General features: G+C 41.4%; 1 protein-coding gene across 1 annotated transcript in view; it reads right to left on the bottom strand.

The window, feature by feature from the left end:
- Window positions 1-680: 680 nt before the first annotated feature.
- LOC138977988 (endothelin-converting enzyme homolog) overlaps window positions 681-15,461 on the bottom strand; it is a 129,222-nt gene continuing 114,441 nt past the window's right edge. Inside the window, exon 19 of the mRNA XM_070350596.1 lies at window positions 681-13,966. Within this exon, the coding sequence (XP_070206697.1) occupies window positions 13,867-13,966 (100 nt within the window). The 3' untranslated portion in view covers window positions 681-13,866. The remainder of the gene's footprint in view (window positions 13,967-15,461) is intronic.

The raw sequence follows: 15,461 nt of genomic DNA on the forward strand, positions 1-15,461 counted from the left end.
TTTGATAATAATTTTTATATATTTAATTTTCAGAGCTTGTTTTTAATCCAAATATAACATATTTATATGTTTTTGGAATCAGCAAATGATGGAGAATAAGATAAACGTAAATTTGGATCGTTTTATAAATTTTTATTTTTTTTTACAATTTTCCGATTTTTAATGACCAAAGTCATTAATTAATTTTTAAGCCACCAAGCTGAAATGCAATACCGAACCCCGGGCTTCGTCGAAGATTACTTGACCAAAATTTTAACCAATTTGGTTGAAAAATGAGGGCGTGACAGTGCCGCCTCAACTTTCACGAAAAGCCGGATATGACGTCATCAAAGACATTTATCCAAAAAATGAAAAAAACGTTCGGGGATTTCATACCCAGGAACTCTCATGTCAAATTTCATAAAGATCGGTCCAGTAGTTTAGTCTGAATCGCTCTACACACACACACACACACACGCACACACACACGCACGCACATACACCACGACCCTCGTTTCGATTCCCCCTCGATGTTAAAATATTTAGTCAAAACTTGACTAAATATAAAAACAGGGACAAACAATAACGCCTCCTGGATCTGAAACATGATTAAACAGAAGGAGTAGACTCGGAAAACAAGGCGAGAAGAAGACATAGTGTTGTGTTCTTGCATACAACAAAGTGTAAGACGATGACACAGCTTGTGTGTTCAAGTGGGATGCTTTTTATTCCCGGTCCACGTGTGATCTCCTCGTTTAACAATGGCCGCTATCTTCTCGGTTCTTCCGAGATCATACGAGATTGATTAACATGGATCTGGAAATGGACTAGGATGGACACAACATTCCTCCCAAACTTTATAGAAAACCCAAACTACTGTATTTAAAATCAAATGCATAAGCCTATCCGCGAAGGATTATTTAAATCCTTCAACTTGCTGAAATTCCCTTTTTTTTAACATCTCAAGACTTTGGCACAACACTTTATATTCATCATTTGCATAATTAATAATCACAAAATGTAGTCAACAAAATGTGTATTATCTTGCATCATGACATAATATCAGCAGAGTGTATAAACGGTCATACACGTAAAAACCCACTCGTGTAAAAACATGAGTGAACGGGGGAGTTTCAACCCATGAACGAAGAATAATAATAATAATTAGTTCTTCACAAATGCTTTCTATCTTTTTTTTCTCTCTGGAACATATTAACTAGGCGGGTGACCGATTTTAATTCTACGCAGTAAATTCCTAATCTCAGGGGAAGACTCGGTCAAGCCTTTAAAAAGCACGCGCACTCATATTGCCCTCTTGTGCAAGGAGTATTTTTTTTCCATCTCTGGCAATGAACGTCATTCTTCTTTACAAACCTTTGCGTATGGAGTTCGTGCGACCGCAGCCTGGCTGCTAGGAAGTCGGGGTGACGTAAAACCCGGTTAATGGACTGTTAATGTGAATAATTCACAGTCCCGTAGCGTTCAGGTAAGGGTCTTGAGAGTTCAGTCATCATGATTGCCCATTTCCGTGGTTGTTGTGGTTCTTACGGTTGTTGGAGGTTGCTGGTCTCTCTCGGTTTCTCTTCCGTGTCTGCGTGTTTGTGTCAGCGTTGTCTGTACACTGGAGCTTGTATCAAAGTGCTGACCGTGCGCTGACACAAACACGCAGATACAACAGTAAGGGCAACGCAGTAAGATACTTCAATCGACCGGCACTTTGATACAATTAAGCTCCTGTTGTTTGCCAGTCAGTTTTCCTGCCCCCCTCTTCCTTTTTGTCACTCCCTCTCCTTTCGACAACGAAACAAGTCTCTATTTTTGGTCACGTCCATGAAACTCTCTCTCTCTCTCAAACTCTCCTTATCGGCTCTTTACCCTGCGGAGACCTTTGTCTTTCGCCACGTTCGGCAGCAGAAAACACCCACACACACGCACGCACGCACACACACACACACGCATCGCTAAAAATGCAACCCCAACATATAGCACGTTAAAGAACGCACACACGCACGCACGCACACACACACGCATCGCTCAAAATACAACCCCAACATATAGCACGTTAAAGAACGCATGCACGCACTCACGCACACACACACACACGCATCGCTAAAAATGCAACACCAACATATAGCACGTTAAAGAACTGATTCTTCTTTATTTTAAAAACTATTTACATACTCGTGAATAATAATATTCCTTTAAAACACAGACTCGGCTATAAGCTATATAAGCTCGCAAACTAAGTAAAATGTAAGCATCATAATACACTGTACAGTCTTCAGTCTACACAATGTACAATGAAGAAAGCATATCAAGTTCATGTCCTACAGGCTATTAAGTTACGCCTCTTAAGGACTAGTCTGAAAGGAAAAAAATGTACGCACCACCAACTTTGGTTAAATACACGATGCTCGGAAATAACTCTGTAAGGTTTTGAGAGGGCGTGGAAGAGTTGCATCCCTTCAGTAAACTTGGGCAAACAAGCTGCCACTGATGAGTCAAGGCAAGAGATGACGGGGACACAGTGAACAACGAGCTCCAGTGTGCAGAGTATGCGTTGTCTGCTTGATATTATGCCTTTTTACTGTCGAAAACATGCACCTCATCAGACTTTTCACTACCAATATCCGGCAGTGCCACCAGGGACGCTTACCGTTCACTGGAAGTTTACCTTCAACAATCAAATGATCATGTTAAGAACACTGATAGTGGAACAAAACAGCATATAAAAAAGAGCTTTAAATCATGCCCGTGTGTATTCGTCGGGCAACCTGTTTGCCTCAGCTCTTTTTTTTAACAAGGGGCACAACTCTTCTGCATCTCATAAAAGCAAATCGACAGAGTTATTTCCAGATATCGTCTACTGCTTCTTTGGGTTAGAGAGCATAACTCGGCAACACTGGTCGTGTTTGGGGAACAGTGCTTCGGCTTGGTTTATCGAATGTTATTGTCACAACAATCAACGGCCTTAAACAGCAGAGCCAACTAAAAAAAAACTCCTTCCCGTGTGAAGATGGAGTTCGGCTCACCATCTCAATGTGTGACCAAGTCTGATCCCATTCGGCTCACCATCTCAATGTGTGACCAAGTCTGATCCCATTCGGCTCACCATCTCAATGTGTGACCAAGTCTGATCCCATTCGGCTCACCATCTCAATGTATGACCAAGTCTGATCCCATTCGGCTCACCATCTCAATGTGTGACCAAGTCTGATCCCATTCGGCTCACCATCTCAATGTGTGACCAAGTCTGATCCCATTCGGCTCACCATCTTAATGTGTGACCAAGTCTGATCCCATTCGGCTCACCATCTCAATGTGTGACCAAGTCTGATCCCATTCGGCTCACCATCTCAATGTGTGACCAAGTCTGATCCCATTCAGCTCACCATCTCAACGTGTGACCAAGTCTTATCCCATTCAGCTCACCATCTCAACGTGTGACCAAGTCTTATCCCATTCGGCTCACCATCTCAATGCGTGACCAAGTCTTATCCCATTCGGCTCACCATCTCAACGTGTGACCAAGTCTTATCCCATTCAGCTCACCATCTCAACGTGTGACCAAGTCTGATCCCATTCGGCTCACCATCTCAACGTGTGACCAAGTCTGATCCCATTCGGCTCACCATCTCAACGTGTGACCAAGTCTTATCCCATTCGGCTCACCATCTCAACGTGTGACCAAGTCTTATCCCATTCGGCTCACCATCTCAATGTGTGACCAAGTCTTCTCCCATTCGGCTCACCATCTCAACGTGTGACCAAGTCTGATCCCATTCGGCTCACCATCTCAATGTGTGACCAAGTCTGATCCCATTCGGCTCACCATCTCAACGTGTGACCAAGTCTGATCCCATTCGGCTCACCATCTCAACGTGTGACCAAGTCTTATCCCATTCGGCTCACCATCTCAACGTGTGACCAAGTCTGATCCCATTCGGCTCACCATCTCAATGTGTGACCAAGTCTGATCCCATTCGGCTCACCATCTCAATGTGTGACCAAGTCTGATCCCATTCGGCTCACCATCTCAATGTGTGACCAAGTCTGATCCCATTCGGCTCACCATCTCAACGTGTGACCAAGTCTGATCCCATTCGGCTCACCATCTCAACGTGTGACCAAGTCTGATCCCATTCGGCTCACCATCTCAACGTGTGACCAAGTCTGATCCCATTCGGCTCACCATCTCAATGTGTGACCAAGTCTGATCCCATTCGGCTCACCATCTCAACGTGTGACCAAGTCTGATCCCATTCGGCTCACCATCTCAACGTGTGACCAAGTCTGATCCCATTCGGCTCACCATCTCAACGTGTGACCAAGTCTGATCCCATTCGGCTCACCATCTCAATGTGTGACCAAGTCTGATCCCATTCGGCTCACCATCTCAACGTGTGACCAAGTCTGATCCCATTCGGCTCACCATCTCAATGTGTGACCAAGTCTGATCCCATTCGGCTCACCATCTCAATGTGTGACCAAGTCTGATCCCATTCGGCTCACCATCTCAATGTGTGACCAAGTCTGATCCCATTCGGCTCACCATCTCAATGTGTGACCAAGTCTGATCCCATTCGGCTCACCATCTCAACGTGTGACCAAGTCTGATCCCATTCGGCTCACCATCTCAATGTGTGACCAAGTCTGATCCTCTCAGTGTACAAGCCTGGGCGGATCTGAGCTGGCAAGCCAAACTGTGTGCCGTCAATTGTATCTGAAACTACAAATACAATCATTTGTTTGCACCAGGCTTCAGTTGTGTTGGGCTCTAGCAATAGATGAATGAGAAAATCAGATCGGTGAACAATTAAAGTGAGCGTGCGTGCCTCTGTGTGTGTGTATGTGCGTGTGTATGAGTGTGCATTTGCTTGTATCAGAGACAACGTTTGCGTCTCTCCTCGTATATGTGTGCTCAAGAAAATGAACTGATTGAATCTTACACAGACAAAGGCTGAAAAAATAAAATAAAAACTTGGCTAAATGTAAAAACCAAGAACACTATAATCCAAGGGAGAAAACTCCGCCTGTTTGACAAAGCAAAGGTACTGAATTAGTTCCCTTCTCATTAACTCACATTTTTCCTAATCCTACCGTATATTGCTAACGATGGAAACAGACATCTCAGGACTGGGTAGAAAAGTAATAAGTGATAATTCAAAAATATACGGACATGAGCTTTACGTTCAAATCATGCACTCTAATGATTTACGCTGTCATGAAAATCTTGCACTATAGCTATGCACTCTTCTTTGGCAGGTAAGTATGATTTCAAATGAATATTTTGTTTTCATGGGTGGATACAGCAGGCATTGGCTTAACAGAAAAACCGGTTCATTAATTGTCCAAATGCCGAATGTCAGGTGCAAGCAAAGAACGGCACACTCAAAACTTGATCCTAACCAAATAATTACGACTAGAAATAGTTCTGTCTCACAGGAATCAAAAACAGACACTTGTTTCTTTTAGGCGAGACTTCAATGCTTGCGGCTAGCCGCTTGCGGAGTTAGGAGGCAAGAGTGCATATGAAACGGTTTGATGGCTAGCTCTTTGACGCCAGAATTAAACACCATTGGTTGATACCGAAAAGATCTTCTGCACTGGTCGGTTATAAACAGCCACGGACAGCCAATCGGATTGGCAGCTGCACGGCCGCCATTATTTCTCGCAGAGCTATATAGCTACCCCGCGATCGCTTGTCAAATACTAGCGTTTCTCGCGGCGAGAATTGCCCAAGAAATGGTACTTCCCCGCCCCACTTGGCTTCACTCGCCAATTCTCACCTTAAAGAAATGGGGGACAGAAAGGCTGCTGACATTTTAAAATCAAGAATCAAGGAAGGTAAACATTATTGGAATTGTTAATTATAGACAAATCAAAACATTCAGAGCCACCTCCACCAATAAGAATGCTAGGTGGGCGTACATGCACTAGTTAATGTTTTGTTTCTCCTTTAATTCAGTGGTCCATTAACTTTCATGAGGTTTTTCAATGCTTGAACAAAGTGTGATTTTTGTAGAACATGATATAATACAATTGAAACAAAAGCTAAAAATAAAAAATGTACCTTTGAAATAAATTGAGATTTTGACCGATCATTTTTAATCATAACTCATCAAAGTGCAGTTTGTTTTACTTTACTTTTCTTTCTTTATTTGGTGTTTAATGTCGTTTTCAACCACGGAGGTTATATCGCGACGGGGAAAGGGGGGAGATGGGATAGAGCCACTTGTCAATTGTTTCTTGTTCACAAAAGCACTAATCAAAACTTTGCTCCACGGGCTTGCAACGTAGTACAATATATTACCTTACTGGGAGAATGCAAGTTTCCAGTACAAAGGACATAACATTTCTTACATACTGCTTGACTAAAATCTTTACAAAAATTGACTATATTCTATACAAGAAACACTTAACAAGGGTAAAAGGAGAAACAGAATCCGTTAGTCTCCTCTTACGACATGCTGGGGAGCATCGGGTAAATTCTTCCCCCTAACCCACGGGGGGAGTTTGTTTTACCCAAGCAACCATTTACATCAAACACATACAAAGTGACTATATTGCAAGCGCAAATGTGAAACTGCCTGTGACTTAATATACTCCCTTTGCTAATGTGACTCAGTTATTTACCCTCAGAATAATCGCAATTTTAATACAAAACTCACATCAGGGACACCAAAAACATCACATGCAAACATAATTATAGTACCACTCCAATTGACCTATAATTCCCTCTGAGAAAATTATTTCACAACTTTCAATGTAATAAATGTCCATGAAATTCAACTTAAAGTACATCTATTTAATAACTGGATAAATGAATAGTTAAATAAAATGTAAATAGATAAATAAATAAACAAATAATTAAATAATTACAAAAAAACACAAACAAATTCAGAAAAACAATAACATCTAAAAACAAGAAGAGCAAACGCTCGATCGAGTCACTTTCGCAGTTCTGAATATTATATGAGGCATCAGATGGACAGGAAGAAATTGCTATTCACAACACAATGAGTCACGTTCACATAAAATTTGAGCCCGGTCACTTTTATAGTTTCCGAGAAAAGCCCAACGTTAAGTTGTGTATTGCCGAACAGAAAAGGCTAGTTATCTCCCTTGTTTTTCTGATAACGTTCGTAAAAGGCTACAGATGTAAATACTTTGATGTAAAGAATAATCCTACAAAGTTTCAATCACATCCGATGAACTTTGTCAAAGATATAAAATGTCTAATTTTTCCTTTGACGCTGACCTGTGACCTTGAAAAAGGTCAAAGGTCAACGAAACCATCGTTAAAGTGTAGAGGTCATTGGAGGTCACGACTAAACAAAATATGAGCCCGATCGCTTTGATAGTTTCCGAGAAAAGTCCAACGTTAAGGTGGTGTCTACGGACGGCCGGCCGGACGGCCGGCCGGACAGACTAACACTGACCGATTACATAGAGTCACTTTTTCTCAAGTGACTCAAAAAACCACCCAGTAAATATATATAAGTATATGAATGCATGAATAAGTAGATAAATAGTTGAGCACCAAGATGTTCAGTATCAGTCCCCTTTTCAGGTTCAGCTACATGTTCTATCGACAACCTGTTGCGTGTGAACTTGGAAGTCTTAATTAAAACTCCCCACATGTTTTGATGTTGAAGTGCAGATCTGTGTACATCTTCTCAGTTTGTTCCACCAGAATATAAGTTGTCTTAGTTATACAATGTACTTGTACATTTTTTAAACAATGTACTCGAACCGTTGTTATACACTGGCTGTGTACAGGGCAAGAAGCATTAAATGTTATGACGCAATTTAAGTGGCCAGGAAAACGTCAACAACCTTAAACAATGGGGGGAAAACTTAAGTACTGACAAGAAGCTTAAACAATAAGAACAACAACAAACAAGAAGAGCAAACGCTCGATCGAGTCACTTTCGCAGTTCTGAATATTATATGAGGCATCAGATGGACAGGAAGAAATTGCTATTCACAACACAATGAGTCACGTTCACATAAAATTTGAGCCCGGTCACTTTTATAGTTTCCGAGAAAAGCCCAACGTTAAGTTGTGTGTTGCCGAACAGAAAAGGCTAGTTATCTCCCTTGTTTTTCTGATAACGTTCGTAAAAGGCTACAGATGTAAATACTTTGATGTAAAGAATAATCCTACAAAGTTTCAATCACATCCGATGAACTTTGTCAAAGATATAAAATGTCTAATTTTTCCTTTGACGCTGACCTGTGACCTTGAAAAAGGTCAAAGGTCAACGAAACCATCGTTAAAGTGTAGAGGTCATTGGAGGTCACGACTAAACAAAATATGAGCCCGATCGCTTTGATAGTTTCCGAGAAAAGTCCAACGTTAAGGTGGTGTCTACGGACGGCCGGCCGGCCGGATGGCCGGCCGGACAGACTAACACTGACCGATTACATAGTCACTTTTTCTCAAGTGACTCAAAAACGTCCCTGACTCACAGTCAATAACATAACAGTATTAGTATCCAGTTATTACTGACAAAGAAAAAAAAACCCCAGAAATTCTACATCCAGCACATGATATGGGACAGCACCAGTTACAGACAAAACGCAACTGACCAAGAAAACGGTACATTCATCAACATCTACTATCCCACACACTTAGAGTTGCCATCCACTGACAAAAATCATCAACATCTACTATCCCACACACTTAGAGTTGCCATCCACTGACAAAAAACAACATAAAAAAAAGCAAAATCTAAGAAAAAAAATACAATTTTTACAAACACACACACACAGTGACACACACACTGAGTGACACACACACAGAGTGACACACACACAGTGACACACACACAGTGACACACACACAGTGACACACACACACACACACACACACACACACACACACACACACACACACACACACACACACACACACAGTGACACACACACACACACACACACACACACACACACACACACACACACACAGAGACACACACACACACACACAGCGACACACACAGTGACACACACACACACACACAGTGACACACACACACACACACACACACACACACAGTGACACACACACACACACACACACACACACAATGACACACACACACACACACACACAGTGACACACACACACACACACACACACACAGACACACACACACACACAGCGACACACACAGTGACACACACACACACACACACAGTGACACACACACACACACACACACACACAGTGACACACACACACACACACACACACAGTGACACACACACACACACACACAGTGACACACACATTCAGACACATGCACACACACAGTGACACACACACGCACACACACACACACACGCACACACACACAACTTGACACATTTTACATACAGTACAGATGGGAAAAATATGCATAATTATTTGATTCTAAATATACTTCATTTCTTACTGAAGACCTTAACACAGAATGTTTACCACGAAACGTCACCTTATAAACAATTACAATTGTACCACAAAATGAACAACCAATTAAACGACCAGTAATTAATCCATTGTCCATGAAGTACATGTGGTCATAATCCCTGATTACAATCAGGTCAGTCAAAAAAGATTGAGGCAACAAATTACTATAGCTGCTCACAAATAGATGAATCAAAACACTACCAAGCCATTGACTAGAGATTCTGAGTTGTTTTGATTGCTACTAAAGCAGAGATTTCCTGAAAATTAAAAGATTGGGACACAAAGTGACTGCAAGATCAAGCTAGATTTCAATTAAGGTATACTCAGACCTGTTACAAAATGCACATAGGCAGTATATGCGTACCAATGCAAGCAAATTTCCATATTTTTGAGCAAGTGTTACACAAAGCGTATAATGTACAATATTGACTGCTTATTATAATAACATAACTATATATACCAATCATCACAAACCATTATCATGAACGAACAAGTATAAATGCCAGGTAAAGTGTCATCTAGAAACATACAACCAAACTGGAATGTATACAAATCTTCTGTGACTGATCAAACTCAAAACAAACTTAGTACATGTAAAACAGGAGAGGGGGAGGGGGAGAGGGAGGGGGAGAGGGAGGGGGGTGGTGAATGAAGGCCCACAGAGGCGATCAGCTTAATTGGGGTTGTGAAAGGGGTGGGGTGTTGGGGCTGGGAGAGGAGAAAGCAAAAGGATTAAAATATTCAGTTATCAACATACAGTACAGTACATATAAAACATCATCACATGTTTCGAGAGGCGCTGAATATAAGGATTGAAAGATTACCGCCGGTACTAAGCCAAAGTTTTGGATTCTGCCGGCGTTACCCATGCAGATGCAGATGCAGATAATACGAGAATTTATAACGCGCACATCAAGTAATGAATCAGCATGTAAAACATGATCGCATGCATTTAAATCTCTTACTGCGAGTTGTCAGTATTGTATTGTAATATGTACCTTACAAAACATTTATACTCAAACACATATTATTCAAAAAAGTTTGAATAAACTATCAGGGACATTCTTGTCACATATATGATCGAGACCAGCTTGTGTAAAATTTAACTCACTTTCCTAATTCCACAAAGATATTAAGCTTTCATATTAGCTTAATGACAAAAACGCTGTAATTGTTACCTTAAGTCTGTGACTATATCTAATAATGAAAGTGGCTTGTTCATTCTGATACTTGTGCTTATCTCAGGTGCAAGCCAGGCGATTGAGTTCAGCTTAACTATATCACTTAATTACTCTTGTTGCACATAATATTTGATATACATTTAGAGTGCATACTTCCTTTTGTTTCTCAGTTAATACAACAAAATCGTGTTCAACATGATTAAACAATACTGAACAATTAAAAAATAAATATAGGGCAACAATTGTATTAATAACATACACAACAATTTAACCCTTACACTGGTGCAATTCTGTAACACATGTTATATAGCCAGTGGTGAATTAACAGAGAGAAAAATAAAGAAAAACGGTCATATAGGTTTTCGCATCCATGGCCATGGGAGGTAATCGGAACCGACCAAACAGACTGAGCCAGTAGCGCGACATATGTCGTGACAACCAGGTGACAGCATACGTAAAGTAGCGTGACATATGTCGCGACAACTAGCCTTAGGGTTAAGCTATACTTATATCAAGTGTGGTCCGGCCTCCTTGTATTTATACTTGAACACCTGTTGATCATAATGATCTATCATCTTTTCCCAGATGTTGTGTACAGTCCGTGCACAATGGCAATCCTATCATTGACAATTTTAACACAGAAATCATTGGGATGCAATTTAAGCACAGTTTTACATTCATAGACATTTTTTTTCAGAATTAAGTCGGGCATTGGTGAATCATAATTTTCACTGAGTTGTTGGGTAAGTAGGGGTGTTTTGATAAGTACATACAATCAGGGTTTACACCGTATCATTTGATTTACAGTATTCCTGGGTATATCATCCATGCTACATGCACACACATGCATGCATGCATGAACACGTACATGCATACATGCATGCGCACATACATGTTAGCACACACAAACGCACACAGAGACACACACACATTTTTCTCCAGTATTTACAGACACACATTTTGAAAGTACTAAATATACCACAAGTTGAACAAATTTACGTCTTCAATGATACACATCATCTACTGATGCTTACGTGCCATTATCATTTCACATACCGTACTTTTCGGACTATAAGGCGATACTTTTTTTTTTTTTTTTTACTTAAAATCGTGGGGTCGCCTTATACACGACGTCGCCTTATTCTCGGATAAAATAGGTTTCACGAGCACTGTGAACTTGAAATCAATGAGCAACTAACAACCATTTAAGTGAACACAATTCAAGCAATGTTGATCGCCGAAAAAATTACCTGAACACTAGTTGCGTTGAAACACGACAGTCGACAGTCGGTCTCTTGACACTTCAACTGGGTACCGCTTCAACTTGCACTTCGACTTTGTCACTGTCAAGATGCCGAAAACGAAGAGAGCTTCATACGATGCTGCCTTCAAGATTAAAGCCATCGATCTTGCGATACGACTGGACTTTCTGTTTGAAACAGTGTTTCCTGCCGATTTTGAGCGGTCGCCATGTTTGATCATTGATGTTGTTGTTGTTTTTTTCTATGTACGATGTTTTTCTTCATTTTTTTCTTTCATGCCATCGCCTTATGCACGACACCATCGCCTTATCCATGGCATCGCCTTATTCTAGGCTTTTTTCATTTTTTTTTTAAAAAGTAGGGGGTGCGCCCTATACACGGCAGCGCCTTATAGTCCGAAAAGTACGGTACTTTCTCACATGTTGCATGGGTACTTTTAAAAGTGACTCACAAGCACATCATTTTTCATCATGCAGCTCACATGTTGCATGGGTACTTTTAAAAGTGACTCACAAGCACATCATTGTTCATCATGCAGCTCACATGTTGCATGGGACTACTTTTAAAAGTGACTCACAAGCACATCATTGTTCATCATGCAGCTCACATGTTGCATGGGTACTTTTAAAAGTGACTCACAAGCACATCATTGTTCATCATGCAGCTCACATGTTGCATGGGTACTTTTAAAAGTGACTCACAAGCACATCATTGTTCATCATGCAGCTCACATGTTGCATGGGACTACTTTTAAAAGTGACTCACAAGCACATCATTGTTCATCATGCAGCTCACATGTTGCATGGGTACTTTTAAAAGTGACTCACAAGCACATCATTGTTCATCATGCAGCTCACATGTTGCATGGGTACTTTTAAAAGTGACTCACAAGCACATCATTTTTCATCATGCAGCTCGGATCATGCACATGGAAACATTCATCATAACTTTCTCACAGGGATTTAAGAATCAGAAAAATTGGCACACATATATACACTATCTGTCAAAGTTATCACATTTCAAACTTTTAATTTATGAAATTTCAACAAAGCCTAAATCAGACTTACAATGGAACCTCCTTTTTAAGACCTTATTTAAGACAAATTGGTCTTAAAAAGGAGGGACTCTGAAAAAATAGGGGTAAAGTTACAGACGTATGAACAGAAAATCTTAGAAAACAGTACGTGTCTTCAAAGGGAGACAGTCTTATAACGAGGGGTGGGTGGGGTGGGGATGGGGGGTGGTGTCTTAATAAGGGGTTCCACTGTACATATTAACACTGCTGGAGACATTTCACAACTCTTGATCGTCTCTCCACTTCCTTCTCTTCTTTGCACATACTTCCATGGCACTATCACAAAGCCGACTTATATTATGTCACCACAACATTCACATACATCAATCATACAGATGTTAAGTTGACTAGCTTTTCTGTCAGCTACATTTAAACCATCTGCTTGCAAGAGCAATGGTACACATTATACACAAGTGTTACACTTACAATCACAGTGCTGTTGTACATGCATGTACTACACCTGACTTTTCACTGGGGGACATATTTTGTTACAATATATCACATTCCAATATGTCCTAACAAGGGCCCAAAACCATGTAGAGTGCAAAGAAAAGTTTGTTTCTTTATGTCCTAACATATGGATCTGTGAACCAATTAGAGACAATATGAACTGCCGATGCAGTACGTAGTCGCAGTATATTAACACACATTGCACGTTACACATGCAACATAGGCCTGTCCTAGATATCCACAGCTTTTAGACAGATGCATGAGTACTGTTGCGACCTTACACAACCGCGGTTCAACCATGGAGTTGCTGACAATCATTGATGTTCTCCACACTTCACCTTGATTTTCAAACAGCCCGGCAATGGATGAAAATATTCACCACAGTCCAATCTCATCAGGTTAACAGCTGAAAATGTTCACCACATTTCACCCACACTTTCAAACGGAGAACTGCCAGGCGAATCACCATACTTCACACTTCTTGGTGGGGTTCATGACCGAGCCCTTGGGACAGCCCCATTCTCTGGCAAACTCCTTGGAATTGGATAAAGTTCCAATCACCCTGAAACATCAACCCCAAAGTTATTGGAAAGTCAGGATGGAAGAGGATCTATGAGAGAAGATATGAGTGCTATGATAATTTCACTATGCATATAATGCCAGAATGTACCATTGCAATTAACACACACATGCATGCACGCACGAACACACTCACAAACAAACACACACACACATATACTTGCTCACACACACACACACACACACACACACACACAACCACTCACACACACACACAACCACACACACACACTCACTCACTCACTCACTCGCACACACACATACACACACACACACACACACACACACACACACACACACACACACACACTCACTCACACACACACACACACACACACACACACACACACACACACACTCACACACACTCCCACTCACACACACACACACACACACACATCTGCACATAACATATACACGCAACCACAAAGAATTAATGTTCAGCCAAACCCCCAACACGACAATGCAAGTACACATGCATTCCTTGAGGAAGATTCTTGCAGCAGTGATCTCCCTTTGCAGTGATCTCCCTTTGCAGTGATCTCCCTTTGCAGTGATCTCACGTTACATGATACAGTCAAACCTGCCCTAGCAACCATCTCTCAGAAGCGACCACCTGCCCCAACGACCATTTAAAATGATCCTGCAAAAGTCTCCTATATAATTCATTTCATTTAATTTCATTTCATTACTTTATTGTCCCATCACTGGGAAATTCGGGTCGCTTCCTCCCAGTGGAAAGCTAGCAGCAACAGAGTCGTGCTACCCAGGTGTCTGCGTGTTTAGGTGTATTCAGCCACCTGCCCTTATGGCAGAATGACCAAGGTCTTTTACGTGCCATTGTGATGACACGGGGGTGGGACATGGCTTCCGTCTCTGGGCCTGCACATGAAGCTGACCCGTGTCCGTCCCGGCCGGAATTCGAACCTGCGACCTTCCGATCACAAATCCAGTGCTCTATCAACTGAGCTACCTGAGCTACCGGGCCCCCTATTAACCTTTCCATAGCAACCACCTGTCTATGACGAGTACTTTTGGTCGGATCCTTGGTGGTCGTTATGTAGACAGGTTTGACTGTACTGTGACTGATGCCTGTGTGTGTGTGTGAAGAAAATCACGAATAACACTGTAACAGGCAAAGTTGACAGTGATATCCTCCACGCTTTTAGAACGCTAACAAGAGATATAGCGTGACATAGCAAAGTGTGTGGCACGCACTGTGAATTCAGCTCACTGACCGGGGATAGTTGAGGTTGTAAATCGCAACTAGGGTATTGTTACACTTTACCACTGTCCTTGGACATTGAGGGGTTGTTCAAGTAATCGGCCGGGAGAAAGGAAGCCCGGATAGATGCGACAAGAAAGCACTTAACAGGTAAATGGAATAAGCATTCGAATATCGCTAGAGTGTTTATCGCATAAGTTGAATCGACTAACACTGCAAACTGTAAACATAGCAGACAGATATTTAAGACAAG

The sequence above is a fragment of the Littorina saxatilis genome, linkage group LG10 (assembly GCF_037325665.1).
Source record: "Littorina saxatilis isolate snail1 linkage group LG10, US_GU_Lsax_2.0, whole genome shotgun sequence".
Taxonomy (NCBI): Eukaryota; Metazoa; Mollusca; class Gastropoda; order Littorinimorpha; family Littorinidae; genus Littorina; species Littorina saxatilis.